At 40.3% G+C, this 26,565-nt stretch overlaps 1 protein-coding gene across 3 annotated transcripts in view; it reads left to right on the top strand.

Annotated features, from left to right (window-relative positions):
- Positions 1 to 26,304, top strand: part of NELFA (negative elongation factor complex member A) — a 26,827-nt gene extending 523 nt beyond the window's left edge. Inside the window, exons 2-12 of one of the 3 annotated variants that reach the window (XR_004082130.1) lie at positions 6,802 to 6,973; positions 8,072 to 8,233; positions 9,132 to 9,221; positions 11,061 to 11,191; positions 11,362 to 11,431; positions 12,285 to 12,373; positions 13,546 to 13,657; positions 15,829 to 16,085; positions 17,074 to 17,173; positions 18,677 to 18,916; positions 20,305 to 26,304. Coding sequence is in view for 1 of the 3 variants with exons in the window: in XM_005424710.2 (XP_005424767.1) it covers positions 6,802 to 6,973; positions 8,072 to 8,233; positions 9,132 to 9,221; positions 11,061 to 11,191; positions 11,362 to 11,431; positions 12,285 to 12,373; positions 13,546 to 13,657; positions 15,829 to 16,085; positions 17,074 to 17,173; positions 18,677 to 18,861 (1,368 nt within the window). In the remaining 2 variants the exon portion in view is untranslated. Of the gene's footprint in view, positions 1 to 6,801; positions 6,974 to 8,071; positions 8,234 to 9,131; positions 9,222 to 11,060; positions 11,192 to 11,361; positions 11,432 to 12,284; positions 12,374 to 13,545; positions 13,658 to 15,828; positions 16,086 to 17,073; positions 17,174 to 18,676 lie in introns of all 3 variants that reach the window. The other 2 variants (XR_004082131.1, XM_005424710.2) reach the window with 2 other exon arrangements.
- The last annotated feature ends 261 nt before the right edge of the window (positions 26,305 to 26,565 follow it).

Genomic DNA, 26,565 nt, shown 5'->3' with positions numbered 1-26,565 from the left:
ACAGCCTTCCCCGCCTCTCCCTCGTAGCCTTCCTTGGACGAGCAGCAATAAGTCAAGAAGGTCTCCCGACTTGGTCCTCGGTGTGAGGAAAAGCGCCGAGATTCCCCGCGATAAGGGAGTGGAGTGGGAGCTTTGCTGCTGCTCCTCCTCTTCCTGCTCTCCGGGGATTCCCTGCTTGGCACTAGGCTTTTGGAAGCAGTTTGGACATGAAACCCATTGTGTGGCCTACAGGGACTCATTGTAGGGCTGTGTTTTGGGTGCCTTTTAGCGAAGAGGGCTTTTGTGAGGCAGTGGTTGTGCCACGGCTAGGGGAGAGGCAGGATCGTTCAGGAGCGGTCCGTGTGTGTGTTCAGCTTCCTCCGCTCCTTCCACAGTACTGGCGGCTGTGTAGGTGTCACAAGTCGAGCGTCTCGGCTTATGGGAGGACAGCAGCAAGTGCTGAAACTTTGGCAGTAGAAGATCTGGGGTCTGCACTGAGCTCTGCTTTTCCCCACCCTTCTGCCGTCAGGTCTTGATTTGGGGAAAATTGCCATGCTTTTTGTTTGCCTCTCTTTACCTTTCTGGGAGCAGCTGGTGCTTTCCTCTGTTGTCCTACCCCAGCTAATAAACTGGCTGGCTCGAGTCTGAGCTGGCTCTGCAGGCTTTTTCACTTGGCCTGTGCCTCATCTGCACCTGGTTTATTCTTGCCGGTAGGCAGCTACAGATGTTTGGGGCAATAGCTGGAGAATGTCTGGAAATCTTAGGTTTCTTCAGCCAGGCTGGACAAATTTGTCTCCTGCTTCCATCATGTAAAGTAGTATTTCCTGGTAACAATCATGGAAGTGGTGTGGAGTTAGTTTTCACCTTCCTGTGTAGAGTATCCTCAGCCGTGCTTTCACCAGTCTTTCTTGGCTAAGACAACTGCTTCTTAAGCTAAATATACATGTATATCAGGCAGGGTGTGGTATGTAACTGGGATTGTTGTATGCTCAGCTTTTGTGCAGTTCTAGGCTCAAAATGGGCAAGCGTCACCTTTAAGAAATAGTTTAGTGTAAGTCTTGCCATATACCATTTAATGTTTGTCTTGCCATATGTATCTGTATGATTCTTCACTGTGTTACACCGGTGTCACTTTAAAAAAATATTCTATTTCAGCGTTTTTATGCTGATTTTTAAAACATGATATTCATGTTTAGTGCCTGTCCAGTGAACAAGCTGTCATCCTTGTGTGTGATAAATGGGGTCATGTTCTGGACAAACAAAATAATCTAGGCCAGAAAGGGGGATGGGAGCTCGTGTGAACTTGTGAGTTTGCAAAATTCTTGTGACCTTAGTGTGAAAATCTAAGTAGCCTGGAAGAAATTAGTATTGCAGTGTTTAGAAAAATCAGTGGTGTTTTTAGATTGAAAAAAGCTTGAAAGAGCTTAAGAACCTTCATAAATGGCATTCGTGGCAACTCTTTGATGGAGCAGCATTCAAACAAACTGAAATAATTTGGTGAAATGCTTCAAGTGTGTTCACTGGGTCAATGTTTTAAACCAAACCTGAGGAAGAGCTGCCAGCAGCTTTCCTGGATCTGTGCTTGTGTTAGCTGTGGAGATAAAGTGTAGAGAAAAGCCAGTCAGTGTGCCTTTTACCGTGTACTTAAAGTGATCAGTTGTGTTCCAAATGTAAAGCTCTTGTTCCTGCTGTAACAAAATACTGTGGGATTTTTCAGTTTGGTAGAGTTCATGAATTCAATCATAAGCTTAATTGTAAACTGATGATTGAGATCTACCCTTAGCATCTTTAATTGTTTCAGGAACATGTGATTTTTTTCTTTAAACTGGGAGAAGGGCCTTAAAAAAAAGGTTAAAAATATAAAAACCCCTGAGGCAAAAACCCTTAACATTGCTGGTAGGCCTACTATTATTATTACAGGCTTCCTTTTATAGATGGCAAAAATAGCTGATGTAACCAAACTGCTGACAGAAAGGGCTGTTGTCATATCAGATGCTCATCATTTGTGGTTAGTTTGCTAAGATAGTTTTGTTTGTGCAGATTTGTCACCTAACTTAGTATCAAAAATTTCAGTGTTTGAATTGGCATGGAATACCTTGCGCAGAATATCCAGAAAATAGATAAATATGTCTGTGCCCAGAGTGGCTGTGCTGTGCACATCTCTGCAGCAGCCTTTGCTTGTGTGCTGGGGAGTGCTGGAAGCGGTGCCTTCCTGCCTGGACAGGGTAGCTGTAGCTGCCTGGAAGTGAATTTCTCACTTGAAAATCACCCCCATGTCTGAAAATGATTAAACTGAACTATGAGAGTGCTGAATGAGTCTCTTTGGAAAGTCATATGTCTTTCCTGTGCCATGTGCCAGTCTGTATCGATCCTGTGCGAGAAGCACCGAGCTGGCATTTGGAAGCTTAATTGTATTGGAAAATGTATTGCATCAGCTTTGTACAGCTTTGGGAATCTCAGTAGCAGCTACAGGGTATGTTACATGTTAAAAGATATTCCCCTCTCTAGATAACAGATTCAACTGAGTTATTTTCTCTTCAAAAGATTTTTTTTTCTGTTTTCTGTGTAGTAGCATTTTCATGAAAGCTTAGAATAACATAGAAACCATTTGGGAGCAGACATTTGAGTAAAAAGCAATGTGGGAATCAAGGAAACTGGTGGTATTTGGTTTAGAAGGGATTTAATTGCTTCTGGTCCTTTCTAAATCTCTGTGAAAGCTTCAGTCTAGACAAGTGAATCTTCAGTGAACCCTCTTGAAAGCTCAGTCCTTCACTTAAGTGATTTTATCCTCATATGTAATATCTTTCAATTTTCATAATCTTTTCATTCAACACTCCAGATACTGTATAGATATAAGTGACTTAGTCCTCATAATACTCTTGTGGGATAGGTAATAAAACTAATTTTTTATCATGCTGTGAACCCTAATAAGAATAATTTACTTTCATTTTCATTTTAAATTGTGTCTTGTAGGCAGTTATCAAAAATTCCTTTCCCACTGTAATGCTCTGGGAAGGACTTGCAAACTCTTGAATCTTATGGCTTTTCATCTGCTAATTTTTTTCTAGATAATTGCACTTCTTTGGAATGATGCCTAAAGCTCAGCGTAGTGCTGACCAGAGTTTCAGTTGTGAATTTGGCAGAACTGTTATTTCTGTTTATTTTGCATATTATATTCTTGTTAACCTGATTCACAATGGCAAGTGCAAGCTTTCTTTTTATGACAGTGTTTAATTTATTTGTTCAGCATTAGACTGTGAGGTTACAACCAAGTCTGGAATGAGGACTGTGCTTCTGTGCTCTCTGAATTGTCTTGAGAGGAAGATTCCTATCCCAGCAGGGACCTGCCTGTTTATTACAGTAGAAATCAAAACTGTTTCTTTGTGTTGGCTTATGTGCACCACGAGCCATCTCTGCAGAGAAGTGGGGATTGTGGAGTGTGGGTGCAAAGGAGTAAGAGGGGACATGACACTTGCATTTCCCTCTGTGTTGGGAGCTTACAGGCTGCTGTGCACCTTTCTGGCCTGCACTTAGAGTTCATAATTATTCTGTGATGTAAAATGAGATATTTTAATACAATAGTTCTCTTGGCCACTTCAGCTTTTTTTCATGATTAAAATGCAAAACGCATCCAATAGTGGTATTGACCCATCCTGGGTCTGTATTGTGTAAATATTAATACTGTGTTTTCAATCCAATGCTTTTAGTTTAATGAAAACATTCTATAATGATAATGTAGCTACCTATTAAATACTATTTTTTTCCTGTAGCCTCAGAAAGATGAAAGCTTCATTTGGTTCATTAGCCAACTGTTGATACAGTTGTCTAAAAGTATTATGATACATGCTAATTTAGGCAGAATACAAAGCAAATAAATATTTGAAATATTTGCAAGTAGTCACCTTGGAACTGTCACATTGTGTGTTACTTGTAACACTTCCTTTTAAATACCTTCCCACAGTCCTGTTTGTCCTTCCTGCACAGCCATTATTAATCTGCCTGTGTTCCCAGACACTTCCCATCCTGCCTGATCCCTGCTTGCTAGATGTTTCTAGTCGTGGCCTGTGCTTTTTCTTGTGTGCCAGCAAGCTGATAAAAATACTTAAGATCCTTAAGTTTTAGATGAGAAAGACACTGGAACATGTTACATCAGATCTTGACATTCATGCTTAACAAGATGCTGGTTGGAGCTGATGGGAGTCTTAATGACCCAGTGTTGCAATCATAGACAATTAAGAATTAGGGATTATGGCTGTGCCCTGTAAAGTAACAGGAAAACTACATGTAGCATTCCCTGATGAGTTGCATTTCATGCATTCTCAAACTATAAATGAAATGTTTCTTTTGCTGCCAGTTGAACAGTGAAATGGGAACATGTATTTAAATTGCCATTTGAAGGCAAACCTGAGTCAAAACTCGAATCCAGGCTTGTTAAATGCAAAGCCATATTTAGGCAAGGTCTCTGGTTAGCTCACAGTACTTGTTAGTGTGCTTTACTTCCCTGTGTGTGATAGTGACTGTTATTTCACCACGTTCTTTCTGTCATGAGGCCTTGTGATAATGTTATTTGCCCCGTGCTAGGCAAACAAATTGTTTCTGGGCTCCTTTCTTGAAGGAACCAAAAGCTTGTTAAGCAGTGGGTTTTGGCATAAATAGGCTGCCAGAACTTTAACCCTGAGAGCAGAGGGGATGCAACATGGCCAGACCAGAGTTCTACAGGAACTTTCATAGTATGGGCATGTGGCTCTGTGAATTTTTGGTACAAATAGTAGTTTTGTGAAGCAGATATGAAGGGTAAATTGTAAGGATGCAAGAGACATTTTTCCTCTAGCTACTGCCTGACTTTGCTTTGATGAAAGAAATGACATTCTGTACACTTACCTGCATTAGTGGCATCCACAGAAAAGCTTGTAAAAGTTATGAATTCATCAGCTCTTCTGGGATGTTTTAGGTTTCCAGGTGTTTTGTGTAAATCAGTACCTTGATTCCTTTAGGACAGATGAAAGAACAAAAGACTTTTCTTTGATAGTGTTCACAGTCGTTCTCATCCACTGTAGAAGTGACTTTTGTTAAGGAGTTTAGGGTTAGAATAGAGAGGTGGGCAAGCGTGTGGAGGTTCTGGTGGGGTTATGTTTACTGAGGAATAAATGAGCAATAGAGAGCCAGCAAAGACTGGAACCTCAGAAATTGATTCTTTTCACTGGGTAAGGTTGGTTAAATTTGACAGCACATTAAACAGTGTGTGCTCCTGGTTATGTGCTCAGTTTAATCCAAAGCAAATCAATGGCACTGCTAAGATGGGAACTGGCCCATGTAGTGTGTTCTTCCTGCTCCCCTCTTTGTGGTTCTGGTGTTTGTGTGGCTGCAGTCAGTCACTCTGAGGAGCTGGTCCAGCTTTAAGCTACAGAGGTGCTCCTTTTGGGTCAGATGGACTGATGCAGTTTGTTTCACAAGCACATAATGTGTGAGCCCTAAAACATGCAGGGGGTAAAGGACAAACTGGCTCTGGAGTGGACTTGTAAACCCTTCCAGAGTGAGAGGGCAATAACATTGTGCAGATGAAAGGACTTGAGAAATGTCAATGTTTGTTTGCCTCTGAGCTTTAGAAGTGGATGGGAGAGGAATGGGGAGCAGAAATTTAACTTTTATTTCTTTTATTTTGAGTTGTATGCATAGAGTAAGTTCATTCTATTAAATCTTTTCATATAAGAGTGCTTTAAATAAAGGTAAAGAACAGCATGAAGGTGAAGATGAGTCTCTTGCTTGTCTTCCTGTGTCAGATACATGATGACTGTAACTAAGCTATGTGTGCCACAGTGTGTGGTGAAAAATCAAAATTCATGTATTTCCTTATACTTGCTTGTACATTCTTCAGTGTTAATGCAATGCAGATAGAGTATGGTAAACTACTCTATGTGATTTTGCTGTTGTGTTTTGTGGCTTGTTAGACACACAGAATATCTCAAACATCTTAGTTCACTGAAGCTTGTGCTGTCATGCTTACATGAAAATTTACTTAGAAAAAAAGAAAGTTCAGTCTTTGGGGGTTTATACTTACTTGTTAATGAAGTAAACCCCTGACTGTAGTCACCTTGATTTTGATGTCATAGTTCCAGACATGTTGGTCAGTAATTAAAAAAATACTGTTACAATGAAACCTAAAATTTGCTTCATTTATTTTTTTGCATTTTTCAAAAATAACTTTTTACTGACTGTAGAAACTTTGGGTAGATGGAGAATCTTGTTGCTCATGGCATGTTAAGAGGGCTGTGTTTACTTCCCATAATATGTAATTTTTGTCAAACAATACAGTATTGATTAGGTTATTTTGGCCTCAGCTTAAGTAATATTTTGAAGACAATTATGATGCAGATACAATCTGTTTGTGTAATTATGCTGTAGGCTGGCAAGGGGCACATCTTCATTTAGATGCGTGTCCTAAATAACTTGTGTTGTATTTGCATATTCCCATCACTGAATAGAAGGTGTGGGTCCACAGGGAGTATGAATGTAAAACAGAAGGAGACAGTAATGTAAAAATTTGGCTGCTGCTTTTAAAAATGCCCAGTGCTAAACAAAGCTTTGAGCTGCCAAAAGCTCAAAAAACTTGTGTTAGATTGGCTGAAAGCAGTTTTTAAAAATTACCTTGGTTCATTCTTTGCTTGGTTCTAGAGTTAATGTATAACAGTGTGGAAACAGTCTCCCTCTTCCTTCCCCAGTAGTAAAACATTGTGCATGCTTGTATCTTTTTTAAATTAATCCAACTATAACCTGTTTAAAACTGTTTCCAATTGGTTGATTTTCTTTTTCTTTTTTTGTTAGATGAAAGGGGCACTGACTGAAATTATCCAGCTCGCTACCTTGGATTCAGACCCCTGGGTCTTAATGGTAGCTGATATTTTAAAATCCTTTCCAGATACTGGCTCCCTTAACCTTGATCTTGAAGAACAGAATCCCAATGTTCAAGATATTTTAGGAGAACTTAGAGAGAAAGGTAAGCCTTTTCTGTTGGTGAAAATTGCAGGAATGTGGTGCCTTGTTGTAGGAATAACCTGTCATTTCACAGGCAGCCTTGCTGTCTTAAAGTAGAGATACAAGAACAAGCACTGTCTTGTCTTTGGACTACCACAGTTCATGACCTGGAATGTTACTGGACTGGGAATGGTGGTATTTGAGGAATGGTAGCTTCTTAAATTATCTTTTCACATATCATCAGAATTTAATGTCAGTTATTGCCTGGAGTGTGAAGGGCAGCACAAAAGTTGCGTGGATTCATTAGTACCACAGGCTGTGCTGCAGCTTAGTCGGTAAAGACTTTTTCTATGTTGCTCTGTCTCACATTTGTAGTAGCCAAGACAACAGCAAGTCTCTGTTTTGTGTGGAGGCACCACCACTGTCCTGGGCAGGGGCTGCCTCTCTGGAAGAGTCTGGACAGCAGGGGATCGGTGCTGGAGGGAGGCTGATCTCGGAAGGGCTGTGCTGCTGATGGCCAAGCAGCTACAGATTGCCCAGCAGCTGAAAATATGCACAGTTGCTGCTTCAAACGCCAGCAAAACTACCGATGGATGCAAAGCTACTCCTACTCCAGTGGGTTTATTTTAGCACATTGTCTAGAAAAATCCCTCAGGCATCCATGGACAGACGCAATCTCGGGGCTGGAGATTGCAGCAAAACAATAATTAAATGACTTGGAGGTGGAAACACTTTGTTTTCTTTCTATAAACAAATGATCATTTGTCTATCCACACTTGTGATTTGGATTTTCATTCAGTAGTTTAGTTTTCATGTGTAATTTTTAAGGAATCTGAGAATTCAGTATTTTTTATGTTTTTTGACAATAGCAGCATGTGTAAGATACCTATAATTTGACTAGGTATAATTAAAATGGAAGCTTTTATGAAGCTAATGGGAAAAGCAAACATACTAATAAGTGGTTATATATTGTGTAATAATTGGAGTTAAATTACTCTTGGTGTTTATAGAAGTAATCTAAAATTTAAAACCACCTGTACAGTCTAGTTGTAAAATGTTTTGTCATTAGCTGTCAAAGAGGTGCTAACACCCCTGTGTACTGTGTTAACTCTTTATGCAGTAAGTGAATGTGAAACTTCAGCTATGTTGCCGTTGGAATGCCAATACTTAAACAAAAATGCCTTGACAACACTAGCTGGGCCACTTACTCCCCCAGTGAAACATTTCCAGCTGAAAAGGAAACCTAAAAGTGCCACTCTCAGAGCTGAACTCTTGCAGAAGTGTAAGTAGTATTAAGATTGTGTAGAAATTAAATGGTGAAAGGCCAATTTATATTCAGTCTTATTCTCCAGAATTGGGATACACATTAAAATGTCCTATTACAAGACCTTTCCTGGATGATGATGGACTGATGTGTGGAAGAGCAGGTGCAAGTCATTCCAGACAGGATTGCATTAAAATGCTAATATTGATTTAAATGCTGTTCAGATTTCAAGGCATACAATGAGCTGTAGCTTCATAAAGCACAGATAGGTCCTCTCCTGGTATATGTAACAGTCTGACTGAGGACACCTTTGGTTAAAGCTCCTGAAGCAAAAGTAAAATGAGGACAGTTTTATTTTGCCATGTGCTTTTGGAGCAGAGAGCAAGGGCTGCTAATTAATGCTTTCTTTCACTCAGTGTGGCTGTATAGGGTGTACAACCAAGAGCGTTTTCTCTTAACAAAAGGCAGCATATGTGTACATGTTTGTATTGGTAGCTGGTTGAACTAAGTGATCTTAAAATAGTTTACTGCAGCTGCTGTTTTGTTGCAGCAGCTTGCTGCTTTCTTGCATGTAACTTGAGTTGGTCTGGTTAAATACAAAGCTTGTAAATTTTCATAATGTGTCATATAACTTTTAAAAATTATTTAAATTTCTACTGAGTAAATTGCCTTTTCTGGTTATTTCTTTTAGCTTAGGCCACCTTGTCCATTGCACAGTCATACTGATTTTGCATTTTCTCCAAATACTGTATTTACTTCACATAAATTACCTGGGTTTTAATTAAAATACAATTCCTTCTTTGTTGGTATTCCTATCTCTTTATCTATTAGTTAATAACATTTTATGTAAGAAGCATTGTGTTGTGTATTTTCAGCACAGGTTCTGTAATAACTAAATAATAATTTTTCCTTTTAGCAACAGAAACTGCGCAGCAGCTCAAGAAGACTGCAGGAGTTCCTTTCCATGCCAAAGGCAGGGGCCTGGTCAAGAAGATAGATACAACAAGTATGGCTCACTTTCATCAGTTCTCAGAAAGAAAACCTGATAAAGTAGCCTTGATGAAAAATAAAATTACCCTCTGTTTTTTTACAAAAGCTTAAATTTTTTTTGAGGCAAAGGATTTCTCCCTTTCTGCCTCCCTCTCTCCTCATACTTAAATATTTCTGACATGTCTTGTCAGAAAGAACAACAGTGTGTGGGGTTTTTCAAATGGCAAGTATATCTGCCATGCTTCTAAAGTGTATGCAGCTACATCATGCCTATAGACTTTGGTAGGAATTTAATTTGCATCACTCCAGGAATAACTCCTGACTAAGCCATGTTGCTCCAAAAGAGAGCAGAGTGGATCACAGTAGTCTGCTGTGCTCTTTGAAATGCTGTGAAGTAGATTGAAACTATCTTGTGTTTGTATAATTCTGTCTGGAGAAAGAAGAGGGGACAGTGTGCTCTGCAACCAAGGCTGAGCAGTGAATTCCAGGTGGCAAACCTGTAGAATGATCCTTCAGCTTTGTATTAATGCATTTCAGCTGTTTGCTGAAGTTCCTAAACTTATTTGAATTTTTCAAATAAGTTGTGAGAAGAGGGTTTAAAATTAGTTTCATGCTCTTAAGTCACTGCACAGGTATAACGTTCCCGGCCACCAGTGATGCTGAGGTGTGAACCTTTGAGTGATTCCTTGGTGTTGTGGCTGGAAGGACTATGAAATATTATCAAGTACTCTGTGACAATGCTGTTTAAGATGTGGCTTTGAGGGCTGAAGTTTGGCCTTGTGTTCATGCAGGAAATGCAAAAGGTCTAGTTGTAATTTGAACTAAAAATTTTCCATTATAGAAAAGGACTGTTAGTTCTTGGCATTCTGTGTTGCTGTTGAATTGCTAAAGCCAGTTCTTAGAACCTGGCCTTTAGAGTCAGTTGGCCTCTAGAAAAGGAGTTGGGGACCTGCTGAGGTTTGCTCTGCTGAAAGGGCACATAGGTCAGAGCATTGTCTATGGTGAAAACATTTTCAGTACAACATTTAGAGGGATGCAGAGTCTCTAAGCTCAAACTTCAACTTACAGGGCATGATGAGATTGTCAGGAAGCTCAAAGACCTGATAGATCTGTATATGTATCCCTTATCTTTTAATAGTTAAAAGATTGCTGTGTTTAGTGCTAGTATTACGTGTGAGGTAGAGGAGCAGCATCACAGAGTTGGGAGGAAACAGGTGCTTACAGGTGTAGCTGATGCTTCTGAGTATTGAGACAGCAGGTCTTCTGTTTGCACTATAGACCCAGACTGGTCCTTCTCCTTGTGCAAACAGCAGCTCTAGATTTTCACACCCCTGTGTGAGGCACTAATTTACCTTTGCAATATATCACAAGCCTTTAGCCCTGCAGAAGCTTGGCTAAGATTTTTGGTTAAATACAATTTTATCAAGTAATTTGATTGTGAAAATCAAAGAGCAACTTTGGCAATAATTGGATTCATAAGATCTATTTCTATACTGTTTTACATGTTCAGAGTTTATTTTTTACAGGTAAGGAAAGCTTCTGTGTGTATAGGAAAAGTAGACTTTGTTAGCAGTGCACCTGTTTGATTACTTAATGTAGAATGGGGTTGCAAGCATTGGTCAGACATTGGCCCTTATTCCCTTTTTGAAAAGTAAAACCTAATCTGACCTTTGAGGGACATGTAGTGTTATAGCTAATTCCACATTATAATATTAATGTTTATTTTAAACATTTTAATTTAAAGGGCAGGTTGTGTGTGCATTAAGAAGGGGAGGAGCTGAAGAACTCATTAAAGCATTTTTCATAACCAGTTAAACACATATTTCAGTTTTTACTTTCTTTGCTCTTCCCTAAGCACCACTCAAAGGAATACCAAAACAAGCTCCATTCAGGAGTACTTCAGCTCCCAGTGTTTTTAGTCCTTCTGGAAACAGAACTCCTATTCCTCCTTCAAGAACGCCTTTGCGCAAAGAAAGGGGAGTGAAGGTAGGTGCACTCCTTGTTTGTCTGCTCAGGTCTCTTCTCTCACCTAAAGTGAATTTCTGCTGCTGCTTTGAATCAATACATTAAAGGGAAAAAACCTGAGGATGATATTTAGAGATAAACTACATGCATTTAATAATGATTATTAAATTCTTTGTGGTCTTTCTTTTTAGCTTCTAGATATCTCTGAGCTGGATATGGTAGGTGCTGGCCGTGAAGCAAAGAGAAGAAGAAAGACATTAGGTTGGTACAGCATTCTACTTACTAAGGCTGTCAGTACACCTGCAGATAGGATCAAGATTTGTAGTACCATTTTGTTCTTAATTTGCTAAAGCTTAGCCTGAGCTAAACTTAAAAAATTAGGGGATGTGATACCAACCAATACTTGTGAATGAAGTAAACCCCTGACTGAAATAGGTTTTAAAGGAGGATTTTCATTTGTTTCAGTGCACCTACTCATATTGCCTTGGCCTAGGTAATAGAACTCAATCATGTGAAAGGATTGAGCTAATCAGTTTTGCTTTGGGCAACCCATAGATGTGTGAGTGGCTTCAGTACTGGCATTTTTGAGTTGTTTTCATCAGCTCACTTCTGCTGGCTGTATGGCAATGTAAATTAGGTGTAAGTAATGTTGAAAAAATTTATAGCACTTTCCAAAATTTTGACTGAGAGATCTTAGCAAGCAAATAATATCTGATACACTGTTTTTAAGGCAAGTGACAGGGTTGTGCCCTACTTAACCATATCAAGAAGATGCACTATGCAGCATATTTGTCCTAAAACAATTTTTTTGTGTTTGTTACAAAAACAGAATACCACCTCAGAAGAAAACCATAATTGCAATTAAAATGTTGCTTGGGCTTTCATGCTTTCTAGTATCAGATTACTCTGTTCTTGTATCCTGTACAGTGTTGTTCAGTTCATTATTGGGTTCATTATAAAACTGTGTTTGGAGATTACTGTGTCTATTTCAGCATATAGCTCTTCAAGCATGTTTTAGCATACTTTGAGAAATGAATTTTTATATCTTTGTTTAAAAAGTATATTCAATATTTCTGAAAAATTGTTTTGACTCACTTGTATTTTTATGCAATAGATGCAGAAGTTGTGGAAAAGCAAGCCAAAGAAGAAACAGTAGTAGAAAATGCTACCCCAGATTATGCTGCTGGCCTTGTATCTACACAGGTAAAACCAAGCAAAATCAATCAAACAAAAACCAACCAGTCAAAAAAAAAAAAAAAAAAAGAAAAATACTCCTGACATGTGCTATTCTAAACCACCTAAACACTGTAATGGTATTTTACTCATTTGTTGAAACATGTCTCTTTATGTAAAAATTTCTGCATAACTTTTTCAAAATTCCATTATATTTTCACCTAAGAAAAAGCAAACCTCTTGCTAGAAGTTTTTCAATCAGGGAGAGGAAGAACCTGTCTTGTGTAGGCCTTTTTCCTCCTATTTCAGATACAGCATATTAGAAACTACAGTGTAGCTTTGTGTCCTCAGTGAGGATGTAGGTTTTACAAGAATGTTATGTTCTGCCCTTACTTCTGAGTGAGAAACTGCTGGGCATGTGTGACAAGCCAAGGCCAACATACAGGCAGATTGTGGTAGGCCAGAGTCAGCAGTGAAGGTCATTGCCTCTCTTTCTGCAGAGTGCTAAGAGAATCTTTGTTTTAGCAAGTTCCACATTTTACAGAATGTCCATGTTTTATATAATAGGGCTACCTTAAATGATTCATCTGTTAGACTTACTCCCCCCAAAACTTCTTTCCTTTCTCACCCTCTTATGTTCAAAGGCTGGATCAGACAGTGAAATCATCAACCATGCTGCTGTTTTTATGCTGTGTATGCAGTGTCATGTATAATTAAGTACAAAATGAGGCTTTTTCTGTAGCCTCATCATCCTAGATGGCATCAGTCATGTTGGTGTTGGCTGCCTGTTACAGCGGGAATGGCGTTTTTGCCTTTGCTGTTACTGCTGCCTTGTGCTTGCCTGTGTCCCAGAGGCCTTTGTGTTCTCCTGCATGATAGCCTAGTAGGCCTTATGCCCATGGATGAACGTGGTTCTGCTTGCTAGTGGTGAAGAGCATGTTTCCTCTGGCAGATCACTTAGTCCTAGAGTGCCATTCTTCACAGAGCGCCATCTGCACGAATCTCTGATGTATGTATACTTCTTCGAAGTAGAAAGTCAGTGTTGAACAGGTTGTTAGGTAGGGCTCCTGAAAGAGGAGTCTGCAGTTAAGTTCCCAAAAGGAATATCTTAGTAAAACTAATGTTGAAGTTGTATTTAAAATGCAGAAACAGCCCATGAATACTTGCAGTGTGGCTTTAATATTTTCTTTTCTGTTCTGTAGAAACTTGGCTCGTTGAACAATGAGCCTGCACTACCTTCTACGAGTTATTTACCTGCTACCCCCAGTGTGGTGCCGTCTTCCTCCTATATTCCAAGCTCTGAAACACAGCCAGGTAACAGACGCTTCTTTGCTCTTGGGACCTGATGACTGCAACTCTGTACAGTTTTACTGCCTGCCTACTCTTTTATTTACAAACCTACTGTCCCTCAACTTGAGTGAAACTCCACCTTAGCAATATAAAATCCGTTGCAAGACTCCAGCCTTTGAGTCTGGGGAAACCAGACATATCATTTAACCTAAGTAAAGAAAGTAATTGTTGGCTCTAAATTTTTAGAGTGACTGCTAGCTAAGTCAAGTAAGTGAAACAATTTCCTGATTTTTTCTTTCTTACACAGTAATAGAAAATCCAGCTTTTGCTATCCCCAAAGAGTAATCAGTATAAGTCTGAAGTATATATTCCATGCACACACATGCTAGCACATACAAAACAGTTGCTTTCAGAAGTCAGTTTTATTTCTAGAGCCAAGTGCATATTACCTTTCACACAGTTTGGGATTAAGCCATCCATTTTTCTTCTACCTTTGTATAACAAAGATAATAGCTGACCTACTGCATATTTTGAAAAGTGCTGTTATTTTCAATTCTAGAAAATTGCCAATAGTAAAAAATAGTTTGTAGAAGTCCTTTTTTCCTACAGTTTTATTTTAACCAGCTTGATTTTATTTTTCCTTCCCTGCTGTGTGTGAAGTCTTTAAAAGAATGTATCAGTTTATGCTAAAAGATGTGCATGGCTGGGATTCATTACCAGCTCTGTCCATTAACAGAGAACCAACATTTCAGTTTAATATATTATTTTTACTTGTGAGCTCTGGCATTTTGGGCACCATAGAAAATGGCATAGATGCAAGACCCAGTCATTTCATTTGGCCTCAAAACAGTTCAGAATCTCTCTGAAGGTCTATGCACATCTTTCTCTGGCAGAAAATTGGCATCTCCAGAAGGAATGCAGCCAAGAACACAGCAGTGTGTCAGCAGCTGTAGTACTATTTTCCAGAGTGTTGGTATTGTGTTCAGCAGCAGGAAAAGATTAGTTAAAAATTCTCTATTATGTACTCTTTCCTTTAGGAGTATGGAGTATTTGGCTTTTCTTAGGGACCAGGAACATAAAACATACTGTTTGCTTGATATAGGATGCACACAGAAGATTGACAGATTTGGCCTCATATAATCTGAGGTTGCATAATTAAGACATTACTTTATGAAAGTCAGTTATTTTGACAAGAGACAAAGCCAGTAATGAAACTTGTAAAAGAATAAGGAATAACTCATACTGCAAATGTTTATCCTCTCAATTGTTCCACATCTACTGAAAAATACCAGTATTGCTAAAACCATTGCTGTGTCTGTGTCAAGGTGGAGAGCCATAGATGTCTCATTTTCTAAAATCTGCTGTAAGGGGCATCAATGTAGCTCTGATCTGTATCTGCCTGTGATCTTCTGTGAACACATGTAAACAGGTCAGCTCATGAGGTTTGTGAAGGGTGCTCCAGCCTGTGTCCAAGAGCTGCAAAAGAACATAGATAGAGTGTCCACTAGGTAATCACCACTGGCTGCACAGATGGTAACTTGTGTGGTCAAGCTGCTGTGATTTCATGAGCTGCCTCCAACTGCAGCCAGGTTTGGAATAGTTTAACTTCCATATTGCAGGTGAATGGATCAGCTTTGAGAAAGAACAGTTAAGCCTTGTGGGGTTTTAACTTCTAGGAGTTTAGTGTTTAAGTAACAAGTGTTTTGTGAAAACTGCAATTAATTCTGACATCTGTTAAAGTATATTTGTATTTTCAGTATCTTAATGGCATTTCCTTTGAAAGCTGCTGCTACATTAGGTAAAAACTGATGAAATAATTTTTGACTTCGTCTTTGTAATAGTACAGCAACAATCCTGGTAGGATCAGAGTACAGTTGTTACAGCTATATAAACTGAAGAGTAAGTATTGCAGTTTCAGTTTAATAAATTGGATATTGATTAAACATCAAATTTGATGCTAAGTATAGCATATCCATATGGAACAGCTAGTTACTCTGTTATCTAATGATTTCTAAAGATAATTGAATGGAAAGAGCATTAGCTCTCAGCTTTTTCATATGGATATTAGAGAGCATATTGAATCGTGATGCTAAAATGGAATCATCAGAGATTTCAGCTTTGTTTAAAGGCCACTGGTGATGCTAATCCCTATTTGTGGATAATAATGTTTTAACTATCCTGACTGTTTTTTGCAGCTGGCTCTGCACGAGAGGCCTTGCAGACCAACAGACAGACTGAAGAGCCTGCTGCTCCAAATGCTACTACAACTCTTCCTGCACAGTTCAAACAAAGAACACCCATGTACAACAGCAACTCTAATCCCCCTGCAGCTACACCTACCTCACCCCTAACGCCCACCACACCTCCTGCCATCTCCCCTGCGGCACAGGCACCACAAGTGGCCCCCCAAACTCAGCAACAGCCACCACCGAAGAAAAGCCTCTCTCTCACAGTAAGTAAAAACAGATTCTTTTTGACTGATGGTTTTGATGTGGATTGGATCTCGTTTATATGTTGGCATTTCTTGGCCTTTGGATTATGGAGTGGTTGAAGCTGCTTTTTTTATAACCAAAGATTACAAAAATACTTTGTGGTTTAGCATTTCTGTCTTAATGCTATTCACAACATTTTTAGTTGTGCAGTGTTAATGTTGCAGTAAGATGTCATTACTTAATGCTGTTTGTTATGTAAAATAATTGCTCATTATAAAGAATTTTGGGGGAAAGGTTGGCAATTTCCAGCAGAAATTGCCCAGCCAATTGCACATAATATAAATTGCTTAAAATTGTCCTGACATAGCTGTAGTAGGAGAAAATACATAAATAGATTATTTTAAGGTAAAAGATTTTATTTCTGATCCACCTCATCCCACCATTACACATTTTTCAAAGCCTGAGAGTGGGGATATCTCATGAAGCTTCTTATTCCTGGTGCATAAGGTTTGATATGTATTATGTGCGTAAGACTTTGCTAAGCACATCTTGTAAGCCTGGCTTGCAAGATCTGAACTTTAGCAAGCTGGGTGACTTCTTCTTTTCAGTATCTCTACTACATTTATTAAAGGAAAAGAAATCCTCTGAAATTATTGTAAGCCTGGGTTTGTTGGATTGTAGAGAAAGCATTGGATTATTTTCTTTTTTCCCTAATGTCATGAAGGACACAAAATGGGTAACATAAATGTTAAGCCTCTCACATGTTTCTGTAACTATTTGAAGGTGGGGTGTTTTTTTTAATGTCCAGAGTTCAATTGTCACTGCTGTGCATGTTAGGTGTAAGTATTACAGAGGGGAAACCTTAAGGTTAGGATGCCTTTTTTGTTAACTTTTCCTAGGTCCTACAAACCTTTGCCATGTTTTTTTATGCTTATCTGTGGGTATTAAAGTGGTCCCTGTTGGCAGAGTTTTTTTCAGCTGAATTGACGTTTATTGTGTCTATTACAGAGGGAGCAAATGTATGCTGCACAGGAAATGTTCAAGACTGCAAACAAAGTTACAAGGCCAGAAAAGGCTCTTATACTTGGATTCATGGCAGGATCCAGAGGCATGTATTGATACTAATTTAGCTTGCTTCTGAATACACAAATCTGAAATACAGCTCAGCATTTCTAAATGTGCATATAAGTGTGCATTGCTTTAGCTTTGTCTGTATGTGTTGGACTCTTTGCTTTACACTGGACTCTACATACTTTGATGAGTTATAGTTCTAACTACCTGGAAATGGTTCTTTAGGGTCCATTTCCACTAAGTCAACTGGTCTGTCAGAAAAGCTGCTGACCACAATTTAACTGAACTCACTGTAGAATCAGGGCTTAGGGTTGAAGAGAAACAAGGCAGCTGGTAAGCTGTGAACAAAGTTGTTGGGTGCTCCTGCTCTGCCTAGAGGACCAATGAATGTAAATTCTTTTGTGGCCAGTTGATGTACCAGTTGGTTAGTACAGAACCTCTTTGCTAATTCCTTGCTTTAGAAACTGGCAACTGTTATCTCAGAGACTTTAGATAACAACTGGTGCTGTGAATCGCAGAGAGATAAGCTGTCTCATAGCTAGATCCTGTTATGTATTGGCCTTGATAGACCAAAGCTGTTTTACCTAGAAGATTATTGGATGTAAGATGAGAAGGGGCTCAAGAGTCCTTAAGTGAACTCCATTATCTGCACTAGCTCGGGTTTCTAATTTGGTATTTGTGGGCTCTTACCACCAGAGTCCTGCAGCCTAAGTGTGGCTCATGCATTTGGAGTAATGCAATACACTGGTGAGAATGACCAGAGCAGAGTTACTGTGGTGATCCCTGAGCTTTAAGTTTGGTGCATCTTGCATAAATGATGGTGTTTTCAGTGCTACTTCAAATTGCACTAGGAGGCTGTACTTTAATATCTACACAGACAGCCTTTTCTAATGCAAGGTAAAATATTATTTTGGAAGTGTGCGTGATATAGATTCACATATACATATATAGTAAAGTAAATATTAACATGAATTCCTTTAGTAGTAATGCCAGCACCTTCTGAAGGTTGGATAAATTACTGCCAACTGATATTCTTGAGCATCATTGCAGTACCTTGAAGTGTAACATTTAAAACTTCTGTCACGGACCTGAGTCTGGGACAAACGGTTTCAGTGAAGCTTTTTGGGCTTCCTTAACAGCTAAAAATTCTTGAGACATTTAACTACAAAATGTCTCCCAAGTAAAGTAACTCTGGTAGTTTGTTTACCAACTCCATTTAAATTATAATCTTCTCTTCTGACTCTTGAGGTAGAGAGAAATGACACTGACAGGCTTTACTCCCTCTTTTATTGTTCTTCCAATGATATTAGCCTTGAGCTTTGTCTTTTGGGGTCTGCTTTTGTTATTTTTAAAACTTGGTCTCAGGAGTATGGAGTGAGGAAAATCTTTGTCTGGTTTGCTCAGCTTTGGGTTTGAGAGTTGTTGTTTGTGTTTTGTGGGGTTTTTTAAGCATAAGAGCCCCCTGTCTTGTCTAATATACTGTTGTATAAACTAATGTACTGTTGAAATGTATAACGTGTTTCTCTCCTTGTTTCTGCAGAGAATCCTTGCCAAGAGCAAGGTGACATCATCCAAATTAAACTTAGTGAACATACAGAAGATTTACCAAAGGCAGATGGCACGGGCAGCACCACTATGTTGGTTGACACAGTCTTTGAAATGAACTATGCTACTGGTGAATGGACCAGATTCAAGAAGTACAAACCTATAACTAATGTTTCCTAAGAGATGCAGCGGCAGCAGACTGGACCAAATCAAGTTTAGAGTCAACCAGCTCATAGAGTATGTCAACTGTACAAAACGGCATTCATGTGTACATTTCTTATTACCCTCCAGAGTAGAAGCTGTGCTCTTCAACCAAACTGAGCTCAGTGAACACAGACGTGTTTGATGGTGTCAAACTCACTTCATTTCTTTTTTTATTAATCTTGGGAGAGGGAAAGATGATCCTGGGGAGGGGGGGACATTGTTGGTGTGTTTTTGTTCAGGATGCTGAAAAAGGAGATCACAGCTGAAAGGTTACTGATGGGAGCAGTTTACTGCTAAGTACCAGAAGAGAAGACTACTGCGCAGTCACTCACGGTTTACTGTTAACTGAGGGCACAGATCTTTATTATAAAAACATTTTCTTTGGCAACATGAGTTCTGTCATAAGAATGGATGTTTGAAGCACCACAGGTCAGTACTTGATAATTTTGCATTTCAGCTACAGTATGACTATTGCAGATGGTAGATGTCAGTGTCTAAAGGTACCCACTGTATGTTTAGCTTGTCTATGCTTGGGTCATAGGATGAGATTGAGCAGCTTTGTTTTAGCAGTGGGAACAAAATGGCATGGACCCCCTTATGCATCCAAAGGAGATCGCTTTATTGTAGAAATCACATTTTTTTAAACCTTTAATCTCAACCGGACATAACTGAAACCAAACTGAGACCTAACAGAACTTAACAGAAAGAAGGCACCCATTGGCTGGTTCAGCTGCCATGCTGCTGTCCACATGTCCTATCATGCAATCAGCTTCCTGCTCTTATGCTATCCACCTTTCCTCCAGCCAGTCACAGTCTCTCTGCAGTCACTCAACTGACTCTCTCCTCACTCCTGACTGCCTCTCACCCCTCAGCCGACTCCCACCCCTCCAGCCTGCAGCTGTGCCTTTCCCATGGGGCCTTCTGGAGAGCATAAGCCTTAACCACTGTAATAATCATTACCCCATATCCTACATCTCCCCCCCTCTTTTTTATTAAGCAATGAAAACCTACTCGGAAAAACCTAAACAATTCCTAAGACATTAGTAACTGTGACAACAATAATAACTATTACAACTTTTCAAAAACTGTAACATAGGCTTCTCTGGTTTGAGTAGTAACATTTAGCAGGAACATAGAGGTGAAGCTCACAACTGCCTATATGCTTTGCTATCACCCAGGATCTCCCAAGAGCCTTCTTTTCACAATGAGGACTTGGAAGGTCTCTTCCGGACAAGGCTTCCATGTTTACCTCAAAGGAAAGTGGTCTAGCTTTGGCAAAGCTAGTGAGTCTTTTTTTTTTTTGTACAGAAACACCTGGGTTTGATAGTGTACTTTTCCTTGCCAGTCAAGGCCATAGCTTGGCCAGAGCTATGACCTAGACTGGGAAGGCTTTCCTATCATATCCTTGAAAGAAATCTTGAGTAATAACTCACAGAAGAGCTGGCTTTGTCATAAATAACTTGTAAATACCTATAACTATGTACATATATATACAACTCCTTTGAAAGTACCATTTACCTTTTTATCACAAACAAACCAATTCAAAACTATCAAAGGAAACATCTCTTTGTCTCAGCCAAACCTGCAGCCTCCATACAGGTTTGTTTTTCTGAGGAGGCAAGGCAGAGGTACAAGGTCCTGGTGGCTTGCAGCAACAATGCTGGGGCTCGCTGTAAGGGCGGCATGGCAGTGCCCCTGCCAGGGGAGCCACCTTCTCACTGCTGGCGGCCCTGTGCCCCAGAACAGTGTGGTCTGCACCCCCTGGTTGCCTCTGCTTCTGGTGGCCCTGTGCCCTGACTGCTGCTTCTAGGTGGATGTACGAGACAAGTGTTCTGGTGACAGCCACTGCGCTGGCTGTGCTGGTGTTGCTGGGCCACACTTCCTGTGTGACATTGCCATACTTGATGGGCTGGCAGTCCCTGATGTGCCTGTCGCTGGCCTGCAGCAAGCTGAGTGCTGTCAACGTGGCCACCAGGCCCATCCTGACTCCCACCCAGCCAGGGCCCCCAGATGTGTGTCCAAAACCTGGAAGTGTGCGGCTCAAGCCACTGCCAGAGAGTTAATACTATGAGCAGTAATTCCCACATTTTGGCATGCTCTAACCATATCTGCTGTATCACAAGTACATAGGGTACGAACAGTGAGCAGTGCTTTTCTCCAGTCTTTGTTCGCATTTGTAAATGGAAGCTGCTGCAACAGAATAAGGCCAGAGTTATTCTGTATTCTGGCCTCATCATCGTTGACTTGCCAGGAGAGCTTGGCATGCAGTCTGTCCAGGAGCTGCACAAACAACTCTGCTGGACCTTGTAAAATGTCAGCAAAAGACATATTAGAGTTGATACCCATCCCTGGGAGTTGCTGCAGGGCTAGGTGAGTGATATCACGTACATCACACGGGTAGGCTGCCTGCGCTGCAGGGACTGCAAAGGGACCCTCTGTGGTCAGCAGCCCAATGGCGACTGGTGCATTTCTGTCCTGCAGCACTTCCCCCTGGGCTGTACACAGCTCAGTAATCAGCCAGACTGAAAACTGCATCACTGTTAGAATCATTTTCCTTGTGCTTTTCCAGTCCTGGCGTGTGAGGATGTGTGCAGTACTGATAGATTCGAGGTAGATAGGACGTGATGGGAGAATATGCCACTTTCTTTTACTAGCGCCCTCAGTTCTTTACTTTACAGTCCAGCTCTTGGTACTCTGGGTGTTGGTTCAGTGCATGTATTACTGGGCAGGCTGCAATGACCACCAAGTCACCCTCCTTCATGGTGGCTTCCCAGCATTGCTGCCAGCGCTGGACTACTGCACCGCCATCTTGGGCAGGGAGTGAGTTGCCACCCGCGCGCGATGTGGGAGTTCCATGCCAAAGGGGCCAGCACGCAGGGAGTTTTACTGGGGTGAGACAGCTCTGTGGGGCTCGGGTTAGTCTTGGGATGAGGGAATTCAGTGGGGTTTGGGTCCATCTTGGGGTTGTAGTATGGGTTTGGGGGAATGAACTTGTGAAGCGGCGTAATGGCTGACATTTGTGTGACTTCCTTTAATGGCTGCCATGATTGTCCCCCATGTAGTGAGGTGCCCGCAAGCTTCGGCATCACCGACCCTGGTGATATCAAAAAGTCTCTGCCCTATTGCTTGCAGGTTTCTGATCAAAGGGACCCACTAAAGGTAAAATCTGTAACTTGATTAGACATCCAGTCCAGCAGGGTGCTTAGTTTCACATCAGCCATATTAATAAATTGCTGGTGTAGGAGCAACCTGACCTGGCCCAAGCTCCTGCTTTGTTCCCCTGATATTCCACCTCCCATACTTTCTCCCACTGGTCTCCTCACCCTCCCGGTGAGGTGCACACACTTTAAACTCCCGAGTTCCTCCCCAAACTCTTCCTGGAGCCTGCCTGGCTGGTTCCTTGACCTAGTGGGAGCTGCTACCAGAGTCCACTGCACACCCTAAGCCCCCTTTATAGGTCCCTGTTTGGACCACCAGCAGTGGGAACAAAGTGACATGGACCCCCTTATGCATCCAAAGGAGATTGCTTTATTGTAGAAATCACATTTTTGTAAACCTTTAATCTCAACCTGACATAACTGAAACCAAACTGAGACCTAACAGAACTTAACAGAAAGAAGGCACCCATTGGCTGACTCAGCTGCCGTGCTGCTGTCCACCTGTCCTGTCATCCAATCAGCTTCCTGCTCTTACGCTGTCCAGCGTTCCTCCAGCCAATCACAATCTTGCTGTGTGTTCCTCCAGCCAATCACAATCTCACTCCCAGCTGTCACTCAGTGACACTCTCCTCCCTCCTGACTGCCCCCTCCAGCCTGCAGCTGTGCCTTTCCCATGGGGCCTCTGGGGAGCATCAGCCTTAAACCCCTTTAATAATTATTACCCCATATCCTACATCTTGTTAACTCTCTATATTGTCAATGCACACGCCCAGCATGAGTTAATCTTTATGCATTTATCTCTTTATTATGAGAAAATCTTTATTATAATACTCATTATAACTTTATTTAGTTATTATGAGTATCATAACTTTCTGAAGAAAAAACCCATCAAAATGATAAAAATAACTGTGGCTTGTTGCTGCCTGGAAGTGATAGTTTCTTGCCATAGGAGTCTTGGGGTAGAAGTTGATCCATAGCTCTTACATAACAAGCCCTTTGCACAGCATAACTTAACCTGGAGGAAGGGAAACAAATACATCTCAAAACCAACTGGAGCTTAATTTAAAAATTGCCCAAGAAATGGTTGAGACACATCTGAGTAGAAGTAGTTTTGTTGCCTTGAGGCACTATTAATGTATGTTTGGTTGAGCAGTCAAAAGCTGCTTGATTGCCAAACCCTGACCCGAAAAGTTTTAATGACTGTAGCTGTGGTTCTTACCAATGTAATTTTATCAGTATAATTGCTAATGTGACCACAATTATACTGGCATATAAATGTGCCTTGTACTTGTCCCCTGCTAGTAGAAGCACATTTTTATCTTTATAACTGTGTTCATACCCCTGGTGTAATCTGGCTTTAATGCTACAAGCAAAGCTGGCATTTACTGAGAGGATTTATGTACATTAGTCAGGATTCCTTCTTGGGAGACTGAGCTTCATCATTTGTGGGAGTCTTGAATTCAGTGTCTGGTTTCTGCCAGTACTTGTGTGTGGAGCTGTGCTTGGTTGGGAATGCTGCTTAGGAGGAAGAAATACAAAGATGAGTAGAGAGTGGTGATGTGTTGAGGAGATACCTTGGGCTGACTTAAAGATTCATGTTGAAGTGGAACTTTTAGGACTAAGTGAGGCTTTTTATTTTGTTCCTTTTTTCTGAAAAAAAGCAGACCAAATACCATAGTACACTTGTATACTAATGAAGAAATTTAGATGTTTGATTAGAATTTTTTTTTATTGGGGAATTTTTATTGCATTTTAATCTTTGTTTTTCAATCAACTACCCAACAGGACAGGGCAAGTATAAACAACGTTTTTTAAAATGCCCTGTATTCTAGAGTGTTTTAACATGTGACCAAAAGTATAGATTTCTTAACTTTATTTAAGCAAATACACAGAATGTTCTAGCTCCTGTAACAGGCAGGGTGTTTGATGGTAGCTGCTGCTGTTACAGAGTGTTGCACATGTTTTAGTGTGAAAGTTACATATAACTGCCACATGGGGCTGTCCTCCCCAGAATTGCCCATTTCAGAAACAACATAGATTGCAATTTTGATTCCAACTTTTCTTTTTAAACAGCTTGACAAGTGAGGGTGAGTAGTGAGTTTTAGTTTTTAGGAGTTTAGTAGAATGTGTTATGGTTATAACTTATTTGGTTTTAGAGTGTTACACACTGAGGGCTAATGATAGGATATGAAAGTATTCATCTTTTAGAAGAAAGGTTTAAAGAAAAGTGACATTCCTTTTGTTGTCTGCATTCAGATTTTGAAGTTTCCTTGTGATGACCAGTTTTCTGTACATGTATATGATACTTCTGCCTTAACTGTTCCTGCTTGCTAGATGAGCTGCAAGTATCAGATAACAGTTATTAAGAATGATTATTTAGAAAATTGGCTGGATTGAGGCTCATGTACTGTCACGGTAAACTCTTGTTGCAAGACCTGTGCAGTTCAATCGTGGTCAGGAGCTGCTGTGTGGTGGCTCTTTTGGCTTGCTTGAGATTAATGGTGGTCCCTCACTACACTCCTGGGGCCACAGAAGCCTGCATTTCAGAGCTGTGCTTTGGGAGGAGACAGCTGTCCCTCTGCTCTTCAAGAAGCCCTTCTAGAATGCAGTGGAGTCGTTTGAGTGCAGTAGTATGTAGGAAGCTTAACCATGCTGCTGTTTGTAATTGCTGCATAATGCAGTTGGTCTCCAGGCCTGTTTGTCTAAAGTCAGTCATAGGCAATAAATGGAAATTTTAAGTAGAACTGTAGTATATTTTTAATTCCATAAACTCATTAGGATGAGACAATTTAACACTGCAAATTTTTTTAAAGTCACTCTATGACCCTCAATACCAGAGGATTACTTCAACTTGATCTGTGAATCTATAAAGTGTTTAAATGCCTAAAGAAGGGGAAGTTTCTGCAACGTTGTTAAAGTGATACAGTGAGAAGTAAAACTACATGGAGTTCTTTGGTTCAGCAAATTAAATCAGCAAATCTGTGTTCTGGAAGTAGGAATAATGCCAGACAAATCAGAAAGGGAAACTTCAATATTGAAATTCCAGTATATTGGAATTGTTACATACAGAACAAAATCTGGCCTTGGAACTTGACGTTTTCTGTCTTGAATACTCAGTCACTTGGATGGGAAGCTATTCAGTGAGGCTCAGTGTGTGCTGTAAGGTTAAACAAAAGCATTTCTTTACTCTAGAATGACTTGCAGATTTGCTGAGTTGACCAGAGAAGTAATTAAGAGTTTTCTTAAAGCTTTGCTTTTCTCCTTTCCTCAAGCCTTTATCCAAGCATGAAGTTTTAGGAAATAGCAAGCCCAAACTTAAGAACTTTGGGCTTGAGCTGCACCTCATCAAGGGGGATGTCCCATTCTCTCTTGCCCTTGCTTGTAGAGAAGCTCCTGTCTGTGCAAGCCTAGGCATGATATGAATTAGGTTTTTTGATTTGAGTATGAAATACTGCAGAAAGAATCAGTGAAAGTGACTTGTGATTTCCCTGTCCTGTCCAGGCTTTTTTTTTAGGGGAGAAAGAGCACATTCATCTTACCCAGGGTTCTTCAACAACTTGTCCTATGGTGAAGTGCTAGGTTTCTGAAGGCTCCATTTCCTTTCATGTGTGCTGTGAGGAACAGAAAGAGTGAAATGAGTGTAACGAAGAAAGGGAGCCCAAGAAGGATGCTGAGATCACAGATTCCATCTTTCTGTTCATTCTTTTGCTACTCTAATGCTTTGTAGTTGTCTCCATACAAACCAGTCTAGGCTTAGTACAGTTAACACTCTAGTATTGGGCTGGTATTTTGTGGGTTAACCTGATTTTCAGTGCTGGCTTTGCCATTTAATCTTTCAGTTCAGTACCATAGGATCCTGGATACAGTGGGGAGGAGCCTTTGGTAATTGCTTGGTATCTCCATGTGGAATTGATCACTTCTCTCACTAAGTTGTGTCAAAGTGCAGACCACTTGTCTAGATAAAAGAATCTTGAGACTTTGGCATCATGCAGTTTAAGAGTGAATCACATTTTCATAGTAAGGTCTGACTGGAAAAAAAAAAAAGACTAAAAAATGTTAAGCCAGAGCCCTCTGGGAATCTGGTGCCTTTAACAAAAACTGTCATTTTGTAAAATGTCACATCTATAGCATAGCCCATATGTTTTCTATTGGTTTTTGTTTGGGTTTTTTTTTGTACAGATGTAAATTCAAAATATGCTGTCTTTGGGTACGTATTTTCAGTGTAATACAGTATGTATAATAAAAAAATTAGATTTTCTAAGTGGACTGATGCTCTTAATAACCAAGTTGTTCATTGTACTGACAGTGTGCCACCAGCCTGAGACCAAACAGCCAAATTGCCTGGTATTGTGTATTTTTCAGATTTGTGGCATTGTTTCTGTAGGTGCATTTCAGAGTTAGCATTTCAAAGTGCTGGTTTTGCTGGTTTAGGATATTTGTGAGTAGATTTACTGCAATACCTGCTCTTGGCTCTGTGTGTGGGTTCACTGAGAGCTGGTGAGCCCTGGGTGCTGTGTCTGTG

The sequence above is a fragment of the Geospiza fortis genome, unplaced genomic scaffold (assembly GCF_000277835.1).
Source record: "Geospiza fortis unplaced genomic scaffold, GeoFor_1.0 scaffold147, whole genome shotgun sequence".
Taxonomy (NCBI): domain Eukaryota; kingdom Metazoa; phylum Chordata; class Aves; order Passeriformes; family Thraupidae; genus Geospiza; species Geospiza fortis.
This window is presented reverse-complemented; position numbering and strand designations above follow the sequence as displayed.